The sequence below is a fragment of the Equus caballus genome, chromosome 31, assembly GCF_041296265.1.
Source record: "Equus caballus isolate H_3958 breed thoroughbred chromosome 31, TB-T2T, whole genome shotgun sequence".
Classification (NCBI taxonomy): domain Eukaryota; kingdom Metazoa; phylum Chordata; class Mammalia; order Perissodactyla; family Equidae; genus Equus; species Equus caballus.
In genome coordinates, this window is record NC_091714.1 from 11,069,334 (window position 1) to 11,083,424 (window position 14,091).

Genomic DNA, 14,091 nt, shown 5'->3' on the forward strand with positions numbered 1-14,091 from the left:
ATGTTAGCTCAGGGCTAATCTTCCTCAAAAAACAAAAAAGTCTTTAACTCTGCATGCTATAGAAACTAAAGTAATAAAAACTATTATGAACAACTTTATGTCAATAAACTTGAAAAACTGGATGAAATGGATAAATTCCTAATATAAAGGAATATATATAAGCAAAAAGCTGACTCAAGAAGAAATTGATAACTTGAATAAGCCTATATTCACAAAAGAAATAAGATCAAAAGTAAAAAATCAGGAATGGGACAAAATTTAAAAATCAAGGGCTGGGGCCGGCCCTGTGGCCGAGTGGTTAAGTTCACGCACTCTGTTTCGGTGGCCCATGGTTTCGCTGGTTCGAATCCTGGGCACGGACATGGCACCGCTCATTTAAGCCATGCTGAGGTGGCATCCCACATGCCACAACTAGAAGGACCCACAACTAAAAATACACAACTATGTACTGGGGGGCTTTGTGGAGAAAAAGGAAAAATAAAATCTTTAAAAAAAAAACAAGGGCTACACAATCCTTTATGGCTTTCCAGACACTTCTACCCAACATTCAAGAACGGATCATTCCAAATTTTAACATAAAGTAAAATTAAATTTAAATTTAATTTTAAATTTAAAAAGGGACTGTTCTCTGGTTCATTTTGCAAAACCCCATAATGCAGATACGAAACCTCACAAGGACAATTACACCTCAATCTCATTCACGAACACTGATTCAAGAAACCTAAATAAACGTCCAGCAAACTGAATTCAATGATGTATAAAAACATAATACACCACGAGGCTGGGTTTACCCCAAATGCATGTTTGGTTTAATACTTTAAAAAAAAACAACACAAATAATACACCCCAATAACAGATTAAAAGAGAAAAACAAAGCAATCCTCTCAATAGCTACAAAAAGACACCTAAGATAAAATCCAGCATCCAGTCACGCTGAAATCTCTCAGCAAACTTTAAAAGGAAGGGAACTATCTTGGGGAATAGTGGGCGGCTACAGAAAAAAAAAAAGGAGCAAACATCATATTTAATGATGAAACGATGAAAGCCTTCTTCGAAGTCAGAGATAATATAAAAATGGACAGTCCGTTCAAACAACGCACTGGAGAAGCTCGTCTTCAGAAAGACAAAAAAGGGGAAGGGGTTGATTTTTTAACTTTTTAAATTTTATTTATTTATTTATTTTTGAGGAAGATTAGCCCTGAACTAACATCTGCCGCCAATCCTCCTCTTTTTGCTGAGGAAGACTGGCCCTGAGCTAACATCCGTGCCCATCTTCCTCTACTTTATATGTGGGATGCCTGCCACAGCATGGCTTGATGAGTGGTGCCATGTCCACACCCGGGATCCGAACCGGCGAACCCCAGGCCGCCAAAGCGGAACAGGCGAACTTAATCGCTGCACCACCAGGCTGGTCCCAGGGCATGCTTTTTTTAAAAATCAATTTTTTAAAAAAAATTGAGAAAACCTAAGAGAATCTACAAATGATCAGAGTTAGTAGAATTAACAAGAACTTAAAGGGTTACCGGACATAAAAGTTTAATATATAAAGTTCATTATATTTTGTATATACCAGTACCAATGAGAAAATACAATTTTCTAAAAGGATACAATTTACAACAGCAACAAAAATATAAGGTATACAGGAATAATTCTAAGGAAAACATATGACAGCTTTGTTGAAGTATGTTTTAAAGAAACTAAAAACTACCTAAACCAGTGAAGAAAGAGAGAGAAGTGACCCCAGCAGAGGGGGGACGGTGGAGCAGGAATGTGGACAAAAGGGAAGCCGGCCATGAGGACAAGCTGACGGAAGCATCCCCACCGCACAGAACTGGGCTGACAGCAGATTTGGACCAGGTCACTTTCTGACCACCAAGGGGGTAAACACCCGCGTCTTCTAACTGACACTTTCTCTCGGAGGCTGGTGCTTCCTGGCCAGTGATGACCCGGCCCCACTTCAGTCCTCCTGCCTCATGGATAAAAATGGAGACACCTAGTCACCAAACGCCCCCAGCTTCTTGAGAGTAGCCAACCCAGGAGTGACCCCCACTTCCTGATCCCTCTTAGAACCATCCAGCACACAGCACACCCTGGACACCCCCTCGACCCCCACATCTTTTCACGATGCTCCTGAGGCGACTTGGGTGAATTCTTCCTGACCTGCAGGAGCCCAAGCTGAACAAACCCAACTTGTCTCGGGACAAGTGTGCTCCTGGTCTGGGGTCAGTGGGCTTCAACAAGGCAAAAGTTGTTCACATGAGGCACTTCTTTTTGTTTTACCATTATTCTTTTATAAGTATCATCTGTTTCACTGAAAATTAAATATATATAACAAGGGGCCGGCCCAGTGGCACAGCGGTTAAGTGCACATGTTCCGCTTCGGCAACCTGGGGTTCGCCGGTTCGGACCCCAGCTGCAGACATGGCACCATTTGGCAAACCATGCTATGGTTGGCATCCCATGTATAAAGTAGAGGAAGATGGATACGCATGTTTGCTCAGGGCCAGTCTTCCTCAGCAAAAAAAAACAGGAGGATTGGCAGCAGATGTTAGCTCAGGACTAATCTTCCTCAAACAACAACAAAAAAATACATATATATAACAACAAAAGATCCCATTATAACAACAAAAAAGACAGCATTCTTTTAAAAAAGCATGGTAAGAAATGAAGTTCATTAAAAAAAACAAGCAAACTCCAACAGCTAAGAAAACTCTAAAAAAGAAGAATTAAGATATACCAATCCTACCAAATACGAAAAAATAAAAACACCCTAGTACTGGTGCATTAGTAGAAGGACCAATGGAAAAGAATGAAAAATCCCAGAATAACCTCAAAATACTGTACCTAAGGGAATTCAGAAACAATAAAAGCGACATCTCAAATCAATTGGGGATAGATAACTGTAATGGTTAATTTTATGTGTCAACTTGAAGAGTGTTTTTGGATGAAATTCACATTTAAATCAGTGGCTTTGAATAAAGTAGACTGCTCTCCACAATGTGGGTGGGCCTCATCCAATCAGTTGAAGGCCTGAACAGACCAAGAAGACCAGACGCCCCAAGCAGGAGGGTATTTCCCAGCAGACTGGCTTTGGACTTCATCTTCACCAGTGGCTCTCCTGGGTCTCCAGCTTACCAGCCTTGGGACTAGAACTGACACATCAGCTCCGCCCCTGCTGGCCCAGACTGTGGATTTTGGACTTGCCAGCCTCCATAACTGTGAGAGCCAATTCCTTATAATAAATCTCTTTATCCTGATCCATAGGATGTGTAAATGTACACATATACACATTTTGTTTCCCTAGAGAGCCCTCATATAATAATCTAACAAGAAAAGGTACTCAGGGGGCCGGCCCAGTGGCGCAGCTGTTAAGTTTGCACGTTCCACTTCAGTGGCTGGGGGTTCGCTGGTTCGGATCCTGGGTGTGGACACGGCACTGCTTGGCAAGCCATGCTGTGGTAGGCGTCCCACGTATGAAGTAGAGGAAGATGGGCGTGGATGTTAGCTCAGGGCCAGTCTTCCTCAGCAAAAAGAGAAGGATTTGCAGCAGTTAGCTCAGGGCTAATCTTCCTCAAAATAAATAAATAAATAAATAAATAAATAAAAATAAAGAAAAGGTACTTAACCAAGTAGCCATCTAGAAAAAAAATATTAAGATGCATCTAACCTCTCTCCGTAGGTTGGGATAAGTAAAATGTAAAAGTGAATCTATAAAAATACTACAAATAACACGGGAGAGCTCCTTGGCAACTTTGGAGTATGGAAGGCTCGTACTGCCACCAAAAATAAAATCCAGAGACCATAAAAGAAAAGACTGATAATTTTGACTATATAAAAATTTCTAAAACTTTAAAAAGCCCCTGTGCATGACCCAGAAAGGTGCCATAATTAACGTCAAAAGACAAATGACAAGATGAGGGAGGGTGGTGAGTAACTTACATCACAGACAAAAGCCGAGTCTCCCTAACATACGCAGAGTTTTCATAAATTGATTTTGAAAAGACCATCAACTGAAGAGAAAACTCAGGATAAAAAGATAGGAATTTAAGTTCAGAAAATAGGAAACTCAAACACCTGGAAATAGACAAGAGACTCAACATCACTCCTAAACGCAACTTAAAACTACATTATCGGGGGTTGGCTGGTGGCGCCGTGGTTAAGTGCGCATGTTCCGCTTCCTGGGGGCCCAGGGTTTGCCGATTGGGATCCCGGGTGCGGACATGGCACCACTGGCAAAAGCCATGTTGTAGCAGGCATCCTACATATAAGTAGAGGAAGATGGGCACAGATGTTAGCTCAGGGCCAGTATTCCTCAGCAAAAGAGGAGGATTGGCAGTAGTTAGCTCAGGGCTAATCTTCCTCAAAATCAAAACCAAAAAAAAACGCCAAAAAACTACATTATCAGTTTGGCAAAATCTCAGAAGCTTCGTGAAACCAAGCTATTGGCACATGTGTAGGGAAACACGTACTGTCACACATCGATGGTGGGAGTATAAATTGGTACAACCCCTGAGAGTAACAATCTAGCAATATTCACCAAAATTATAACTGTATATACTCATTGACCCAGCAGCCTCACTTCCAGGAATTTATCCTATACATACACCTGCACATTTATGAAATGACACATGGACAAAGTTTATTATGGCAGTATTGTTTGCACTGCTAACCAAAAATAATTTACATGCTCATCAAAAGAAAACTGGTTAAATATATTATGGTACGTCCATAACATGGGAAGAAGCTATAAAAAGAGAATGAAGCATGGCTTTCTGTACTCCTTTGGAAAGATCTACAGAACAAGTATTCAAATGGGTGGGGGAGGGGGATGACAAAGAACAGAAGAGTCCGTTCAGGGTGTTACAGTATGCCACCATTTGTGTAAAAACAGGGTAAAAATTAAGTGACGGTATTTGGCTTCTTTGTATAAAGAAATCAGAAAGACACACAATAAACTAATAAAGTGGTTATCTGGCAAAGGCTGAGGCGGGTGGTGAACGAGGCAGGAGGAAGTGTGGTTGGTGGAGGACTTTTATCTGGATCCTTTCCTTGTGCTTTTTAATTTTTGAAACATATGAACGGGCTGATTATTCAAAACACTATAAAAAATGTTAAAGACACAAAGTGAGGTATCTAAATGCAACCCTAAAATTAGCTTTTGTATTAATCATATTAACAAAAGATACAAATTATTATTTGGGGATTGATTCCCCAATATAAACATCAATAGACTAGGTGTGCTATGTTTGGAAACAAAAGGAAAGTCTGCAGAAAGGAACGTTTTGTCTCCTATGAAACACTGGCTTGTTACATTAAATGTAGTTGAGTTTCTTCCAATTTAAACGTACGTGAATTCAGTATCACAAATTCTTATTAAAATTCGGCTTGATTTTGAAAATACTCTATCGGTCATTTTTACTTTGTTTTGAGATAGATTTGGGGGGATTATTCTGTTTTTGGAGAAGCCAACTATATCTAAAATGTTAGATCTCATTTCCTAGAGAAATTTTCCAAATCCACTGGGACATCTAACTCCCTACAAACGAGAACTGACCCCGTCAAACCAGACCCTCTGATGGGGCTACGTAAATGTCTCCAACTGCCACCACTTTGTCCCATCATGAGTTTCATGAAACAAAAAACTCTTAGGCATTCTACAGTCAGAGAGTTAGGAAAACAAGAAAAAGTTTCCAACATACTCTGAGGAATGTTTAGTTTTCCTCAGAATACAAAAAAATGACAATAATGGGCCATCCCCGGTGGACTAGTGGTTAAGTTCGGCAGGCTCCACTTTGGCAGCCTGGGTTTAGATCCCGGGCAAAGACCTACACCTCTCATCTATCAGTGGCCATGCTGTGGCAGTGGCTCACATACAAAATAGAGGAAGACTGTCACAGATGTTAGCTCGGGGCGAATCTTCCTCAGCAAAAAAGAGAAAGACTGGCAACGGATGTTAGCTCTGGGTGAATCTTCCTCATCTTCCTCAGCAAAATAAAAGACAATATTTATGTTAGAGTGTCATGGTTATATAGCATTTCCCACCATATAATTTATTGTATTCAAGTCAATAAAATCATGATAGTATCAATCAAAGCATAAAATAGAGTTAAACTGAGCACATTAAAATAGTATTCATTAAAATAAGACGTTACCTGTAGTATGCTTTAAATATTTAAATGGAAAGGATATTAAATAACTAATTGCCACGTGCTACAAGTCATCAGTGACTGTTTCATACAGGAAGTAAATTTTGAGCTTGGTCTTGAAGGAAATGACTGGCACTCAGAATCTTTAATCAAACGGGTTTTACAATCAGAGATTCACCTAAGCACAGCACAGTAAAAGGAGTAATCTCTCTGAGTCCTTAAATTCTGACGACATGACGAAACAGTCTATGTCTACAGAGAAGTTCAGTAAGACCCTGAAAGCCCTTGAAAAAGCCTGTCACTTTATACATCATAAAATCAGACACCAGCCTCTCTCACTTAAAAAGCAATGAGATTGAAAGGTTGTTTAATTTTCCCACATTTTAATAAAAGACTAGACCAAATAACGGTGCAATAATGTACATTCCTACGTCTATAAATCCCTTTATATAATACCAAAATTTTGAAAACATATATGCAAAAATAAGATTCTACAGGATCTCCCATCTCAGCTGCTGCTCTAACATGTTTTGTCTGAAGTCCTAACCCCTCTTTAGAACTCTTCAGTAAAAGCCACGTGGGAGAAGACTCCAATGAACCCAAGAAAATACCTAAGAAATCAGCTGAACTGATTGAAATCAAGCTTCCTATTTTTATATATTTTGCTTAGCATCAACGATCTCTTCAAGACGTGTGAAGCACTTTAAAAACTGAAGGGTCAGTGTCACTGTCTTCCCTGTCTTCACCGCCCCCACCCCACAAAAGAGAAAGGAAGAGAGGACAATATAAAATGGAAAGTTACGTTTTCATGCTTCTGACTGGAAGAGCTATGAAAGTTTTATTCGGATTCAGGGTACCAGTCCCAAGCTCACGACGCCTTTTAATATAACTCAGTAATAGTCTCTAAAACAACATGAAACAATCACTTTACCAAACGCATACGTACATTTTTCTACAGATCATGTAAGCTGAAATATATAGCCCAATAACCTAAAAGAGTATTTAATGAGGCTAATTTAAACTAGAAACTGCTTAATATACATAAAGCACACGATTCCCCTTAGTATTTTAATATATTGTAATTGAAGTGATTATCTGCTTATAAGCTAGTTTAAGAAAAATAACACTGCCAAAGGCAACAGCATTTTGATATAGTAGCACTTACCATTAAAACAGAAACAAAGCCCAAAGAAGCTCAAGATAAAAATACCAAGTTATGTGCCAACTAGCAAGATTAAATGATCGATAAAACCATTTTCCTGAATAAGCCTCAAGAAAGTGACAGAGCGCTTTCTTGAGAGATTCAGAACACAAATGACACTGAACACGAAATGACTGGCATGTTCTGCTGTCACTAACAAGTAACGTAAGAAGCCATGAAACTAGTCATTCTTCCCGCCCTTCAATCTCAAACACCCATCCAGAAACAAACAAACAGTTTAGATCAGGTTATGGTTTTGCATTTTCTCAAACCTACATTTTTTTCCCACTGAGAACAGAATTTTTCAAATGGGACAGGAAGAGGTCTCAGACCCCAGCCTGGCCTTTGCGCACAGGCCACGGGGGCAGAACAGAGGCCCGGGGACCAGGAGCTGTGCTCACCTGCTGCGGCTGGTACCTCTGCTGGGCCTGGGATGGCAGATACTGCGCCTGCGGAGGGAGGTGCGGAGGCTGCGGCTGCTGGTTGTAATAAGGCTGCTGGCCCTGTTGGCAGTAACCACTCACACCTTGCTGTCCATACTGAGGTGGCATCTGTCAAGGAGTCACGCAAAGCAAGTGAGAAAGTCAAAATGTGCAATTCAAGGAAATCAAATATGGTTTCAACTCAGCAACAAGAACGGGAGTCTTTGCTAAGCAATTCAATATTTTTAACATTCTCTCCATTAGATAAATCGGCACACTGCCTTCTATTCACATATTGTCAATGAAGTCAAAGATAATTTGACATTGCTTTGAAAAATAATTGATCAGATATCAAATATTGATAACATCATAAAAACCCGGCAGAGGGAAAAGCTCTCTATACTGACATTTAAAAATAGTCTCTGCTAAGAAAGTCAAAGCATTAAGTTAATCCATTCTCATGCAACACACAAAATGAAAATGAACTCCACCAGTCCAAGTTCACTGACTAGTATTTTGTAGGATGCTTGTAGTTTGGGTCATGTAGAGGCTGCGTGTTTGTTTCAACTGAGGTCAGAACGTCCCGGAACATTTGTAGCAGATACTGTACCAGTTACATTAGCAATTCCATGGGCTATTTTTGCTAAAAAGAAACTACATTGCTTTACAATCAAATAAAACCCTTTAGAAAGTAATACTATGTATATCAAACAATATAATCATCAATGAGTTCTTGAAGGAAAGACATTCATGTCTAATACAAAGGGAGTATTTTCCTAGTTGATAAAACAGGTAATGAGGTAAACCAAAGCACACTGCACTGCAAAGAGCAGAGAGATAGACAAAAATGGCCCCAAATGAGTCTTCTCCACCTCTAATTGACATGAGCCTAAAAATCCTTGAAATCACTGTTCAAAGGAAAGTCCTTCCTCATGCCATAAATACACCACTGATGATATTTTTTAATGTTTTTTCAAATGAGAAATCTATTGACTTTTTTTCTAATTGGGAGAGAGAGTAGGAGAGGAAAAGAAAAACAAGTAATCAGGATGGCAAAAAGCACTCCAGAGACGAGAATGGTGAAGTCACTGTTAATACCACAATACGGGCCATTTGAGAACTCCAAGAACTGGAGCCCCATAAGCCCACACACTTGAGAACTCAGTGATCAGTTCCAGACACACGCTTAAAAAACCAATTTACTAGAGACTATTGAATGAGGAAGAAGACGGAATGGTAAAAGGAGGAAATTAAACACTTTGCCTCTAGAACCAATTAGCACAGTAATTCAGAACACATCCGACGAAGTAAAAGGAAAAAATGGAAAAAGCTAAAGTTCATATTCCTTTTGACCTGATCTAGATTGTTTTCAAGATCTGTCAGCAATGATGACAGAGCACTTGGCCACAATGGCTCACAAATGCCTCTCATCACACAGAGCCTAAGTCAACAGAGCAGGCGAGTTTGTATTGGAAACCGTTTAACAGCACAGTTGAATTCTTTGCTTTCTATTTATTTTACAGCTTGATATTTCATAATGAATGTATGTCCCAGCCATAAGCCAAGCCAAAGAATTTCCATAAAATACAGCTCCACATGCTAGAACACCATATACCACCACAACACATATCCTTCCGCTCAACACCCATATGTTAGATTTGATATCTAATACTGCATTTCACACAAGCATCTTTGCAGTTTGATTTGAAGCAGTTAGGATAACACTTTCGCCAGTGTTGAAATGACTGCAAAGCTCCGTCAACGCAGCCAGCAACTCCCCTATGAATCGCACTTTAATATGTTGACTTTCTGGTTTACAGAAACCCTTACACACAACATGGAAGTGTTGTTTGGGGAGGGGGCTCCGTTTTCTCAGCAAGACAACAACAGGACACATGGCAGGAGTCTACGAACACTGGTGCAAGCATGAACCGGTTAGAATTGTTACTCTCCATTCCAGCTCTGGAAAGTTCAGGGGTAAGTCGGGGTGCAGCTAGGGTGGGAGGGAATGCAAGCAAGTCTTCAGCGAAGCCAGAGCAATGACCCCGCAGAACACGGCAAACTTCACAGGGGAAGCCATCAAAAATGTCACAGGGGAAGCCATCAAAAAAATTAAAAATCGATTTGCTCGCCTTTCAGATGCGTGGTCTGCGTCCTCTGGCACTAACCTAACCAGCACCTCACCCTCCGAGTGCCTGGGATGAGGTAACACACAGCACAGTACAAACCGGGCTATTGCTCAGACCTGGGGCCTAGTGCCCAGTGGCTGCCCCTGGTCTACTGTCCTCATGCGGGCGCCACAACAGAGCAGACTCCTCAACTCGAGTTTAGCTAAAGACTCTGGGTTAGAAGTGCACGAAATCTGAATCCAAGTCTTCGTGTCCCTCAGTTGCGTGAAGATGGTCAATCACGAAATGATATTTGTCTCACATCTCCGCCTGTACGATGGGGCTGCCTTCTCTCTCAGTACACAGTATCACAACGAGCAATATAATAATCCTACCTGGAATTCCACACGGATGCTGTTATTACTTATTAAACTACAAGTTGTCGTGCCCTCTCTAAAATATTAATTATTTCCTAAGCGTTACTTTTAAAAACCAATTTCGAAATAGACTACTTCAGTTGTCTGGCCCTAAAGTCTAATTCTTTGAGGATCAATATTGCTTTTGTTTTAATCAATTTAGACGCAGGGCTTTCAAAGATCTATCACGTGCTTTCCTGACATCTTAAACCAAACAGTCATTATCAGGAAGCATAAATCGACGGGCTGAGCTGTAGCACACTGACGGTTGAGGCTGTTGGACAAGCCCCAGGGTGTCACCCTGGTCTGGCTGTGCCGTCTTCTCACACACCATCCAGACACTCAGCCACTGCTGGGCACTCTGACCTCCCTGCTCTACGGGATGCCCCGCGGACTGAGACCCCCCCCCCCCCCACACTGTTAAAGGATGAAGGCCCAGGGGATGGGCCATGAGGGAAGCACTGAGCTTTCCGCTTCAAGTTCTGTGAAATCCATCTTGGCTTCTCAGGGTGTCCTCGTTGACCTCTTAGTTCTCAACCGCATTCAGGGCAAATAAGGTCACCAGGCTGCTGGACGCAAGTGAAATTTAACCAAGCGACTGAGCACCAGGAACCACTGAGAGGTGAGGATACAAAGCACTCAGCTCAGATGCCGCCCCTTCCCTGACCAGCCCACCTGAGCCCAGCGCCAACCGCCATCACTCTCATGCCAGTTCCACAGCGGAGGTGATCTGATTTAGCTAGTTAACGCCTTGATTATGCACTCAGGGGTTTACTGAATATCCTCTTCACTGGACTATAAGCTCCCACACTAACGTCATGCCTCCTTGAAGAGGGCCCACCAGTCAATAAATGTTTGTTGAATGAATGAATGCTGTTTAATGGATTACTAGATCAAGTTATAATTATATAAAATTTTGAACTAATGAAGGAACACGTTATAAAATTGAAGTCACTTGCACCATCCAGGTTTTTGATACATATATGTTTAGCTTCATCTAACAGTCAAAAGCACTGAACCTCATACCAACAGCAACACAGCGTCCTGGGCTGTTAACTGTGAACCCTCTAAGTGATTACGGCCCAGCCAATGCCCCGCACCTTTACAATGGTTTGAATACGAAGAAAATCACTCAACTAAACGAAATGGAAATCTCCAGAAAATGCCTGGGATCCAAGCTTTTCTGTTTGTTATTTAAAAAACAAGACAAACAAGAATTTATTTCACTCACTTCTAAATAAAGAGGATCCTAAAGTGGAGCGTGAGCACGCACAATAACAAAAAATTTATTCCAATTTTCAAAGAAATATGAACGCTTTCAAGCATTATTGCACAGTCTAGCTAACAATGATTCGCTTAAGTATTTACTAAGTAAATACTTTTTTTTATATAGAGAGGACATGAGAACAGTCACATCTCTGTATCATGTTCTATGTGCAGAATTCCAGGCTCCATTTTTCATTTTACCTAACCTTAAATTCCTTGCTCACACTTCAAAATTGAAGAAATGATCAAGGTTTATCTTCTCCCTGTTCTTCTTTCTAAAGAAGTTTTAGAAAGCAGTTTCCCCACTAAGTTGAAAGGCACACTGACACTGTGACCTAGCAATTCTCCTTGTAAATATACACCCATGAAAGAGGACACAATCTAACTCTAACGCAGTAGGTGAATGGAAAAAGTAGAGCTTGCTGTAGTCATACAAGGGAATTCTATATAGTAGTAAAAAAAAAAAAAAAGCAAGTACTAAGACTCACGTATCAAAATGGTTCAAATCTTAAAAATACAATGCTGAATTTAAAAAGAAAGCAGAAAGCAACAAGGACCGGCCTGGTGGTTCAGTGCACTCTGCTTCAGCAGCCCGGGTTCATGGGTTTGGATCCTGGGTGCAGACCTACAGGTGGCTCATCAAGCCATGCTGTGGCAGGCATCCAACATACAAAATAGAGGAAGACTGGCACAGATGTAGCCTAGGGCCAATCTTCCTCAAGCAAAAAAAGAGGAAGATTGGAAACAGATGTTAGCTCAGGGCCAATCTTCCTCAGCAAAACAAAAAATAAAAAGAAAGCAACAAAAGGTTAATGGAATGAGGTACCATTTGTATAAATTTTTAATACACCAAATAGTAGCATATATTATTTATGAATACATATATATAGTAAAAGTACAAAAACATGCATTGAAAAGGAAATATATGACTCTCTCTGGGGTGGGGAGAGAGGAAAAGATGGGGTGGACCTTCAGCCTTGCATTTTTTTCCCTTTAAAAAAAAGAGGGAGATAGAAGCAAATGTGCCAAAATGTTAACACGTATTACCTTGGTGTAACTACACAAGCGTCTATTATATCTGTTTCTGTACTTTTCTGTATGCCTAAGTCATTTCATAATTCAAAATTCTAAAATAAAGATGTTACCTCCACCCTACCCCACATATTCTCTCCTTGCTCTGCCCCCAAAGGAAGAGGCATGGAGGCAACAGCCCCCAGGACAGGGCCTTGAGAGAAAAGAGCCTCGGTGGGCTGCGCTGCTCCAGGGACCCTAATCCATTCCAGGCCTTTCGCCTGGGGCAAGGCAAGGCCAAAGCCTTCGTTATGGTCGTCTAGGTTTCCTGTAAATGGGTAAATCTCTGACATTTATACCAGCATTTTCCCTATGGCTCCTACAAGGGACACTCATCTGGCAAGTTAACTCACAGAAATAAGTTCTATAGTGAAAAAAGTTTGAGAAATAAACATACTATAAAAATAAAACATAATAGTACATTAAAGGATTTGTGAAATCCTTACAAAATTAAGAAACCCATCTACCTTCAAGTCTGGGATTTTATAAATTGATCTGCCCAAGCCACCACGGGGCCTTGGCAGTTCAGTTCATTGCTGTACTCAGAATGCAGGGCCTGGAGTAAGAGCTCAATGAGTAGCTGTTGACTGAACCCTCTGGAAAAAATACATAAATCACCCACCCCTGACATATAAATGGAAGAGCTCTGTGCCTTGAGCTACACAATGGCCCAGCCCAATGTTCCATCTCCACAGCAGCTCATAAAAACACTGCAAGAGATATCACAACCCTCCTTGATGTACGCTTGCAAGTTATGGTACCAAAATATGCCACAGTTTCTATTATGCACCTGGCACCTCTGGATTATCTGAGTCCATTTACATTATCAGTTTGTCCCTCCTTTTGGAGGAAAACAATTTAAGATCAACCGTAATACTTTACATTGTCCTAAGCTTATGACAGATTTTTAACATATTTTTAATCTATGGAAAACCCTCCATTTCTGAATTGCAACATACTCATTTTATGGTATGGAATGGAATGAGCACTTTTCTCCGTATCTTCAGCTTTCCCGATTAAAGACCTGTTGTTCTTTTTCACTGTGCTAAAATACACGTAACATAAAATGTACTGTTTCAACCATTCTTCAGCGCACAGTTTAGGAGCATTAAGTGGATTCACAGTCATGCAAGCATTATTACTACCCACCTCCAGAACCTCACCACCCCGAACTGAAACTCTGTCCCCACTGAACACTGACTCTCCATCTCCACGCCCCATCCCAGCCCCTGGTGACCATTTTTCTGCTCTCTGTCTCGACAAATCTGGTTATTCTAGGTACTTCACACAAGCATAATCATACAATACCTGTCCTTCTGTGTCTGGCTTATTTCACATAACGCCTTCAAGGTTCACCCATGTTATAGCACGTATCAGAATTTCATTCCTTTTTAAGGCTGAAAAATATTCCATTGCAAGTCTATACAGTATTTCCTTCTCCTAGTTATCGATGGTGGACAC

At 40.8% G+C, this 14,091-nt stretch overlaps 1 protein-coding gene across 26 annotated transcripts in view; it reads right to left on the minus strand.

The window, feature by feature from the left end:
• The window catches only part of ARID1B (AT-rich interaction domain 1B), a 413,107-nt gene that overhangs the window by 281,243 nt on the left and 117,773 nt on the right, over positions 1-14,091 (minus strand). For 23 of the 26 annotated variants that reach the window (XM_070256330.1, XM_023633152.2, XM_023633155.2 and 20 more), the window contains exon 3: positions 7,749-7,898. The exons of the other annotated variants lie outside the window; for them this stretch is intronic. In XM_070256330.1, the coding sequence (XP_070112431.1) occupies positions 7,749-7,898 (150 nt within the window). The remainder of the gene's footprint in view (positions 1-7,748; positions 7,899-14,091) is intronic. 26 annotated transcript variants of the gene reach the window in all.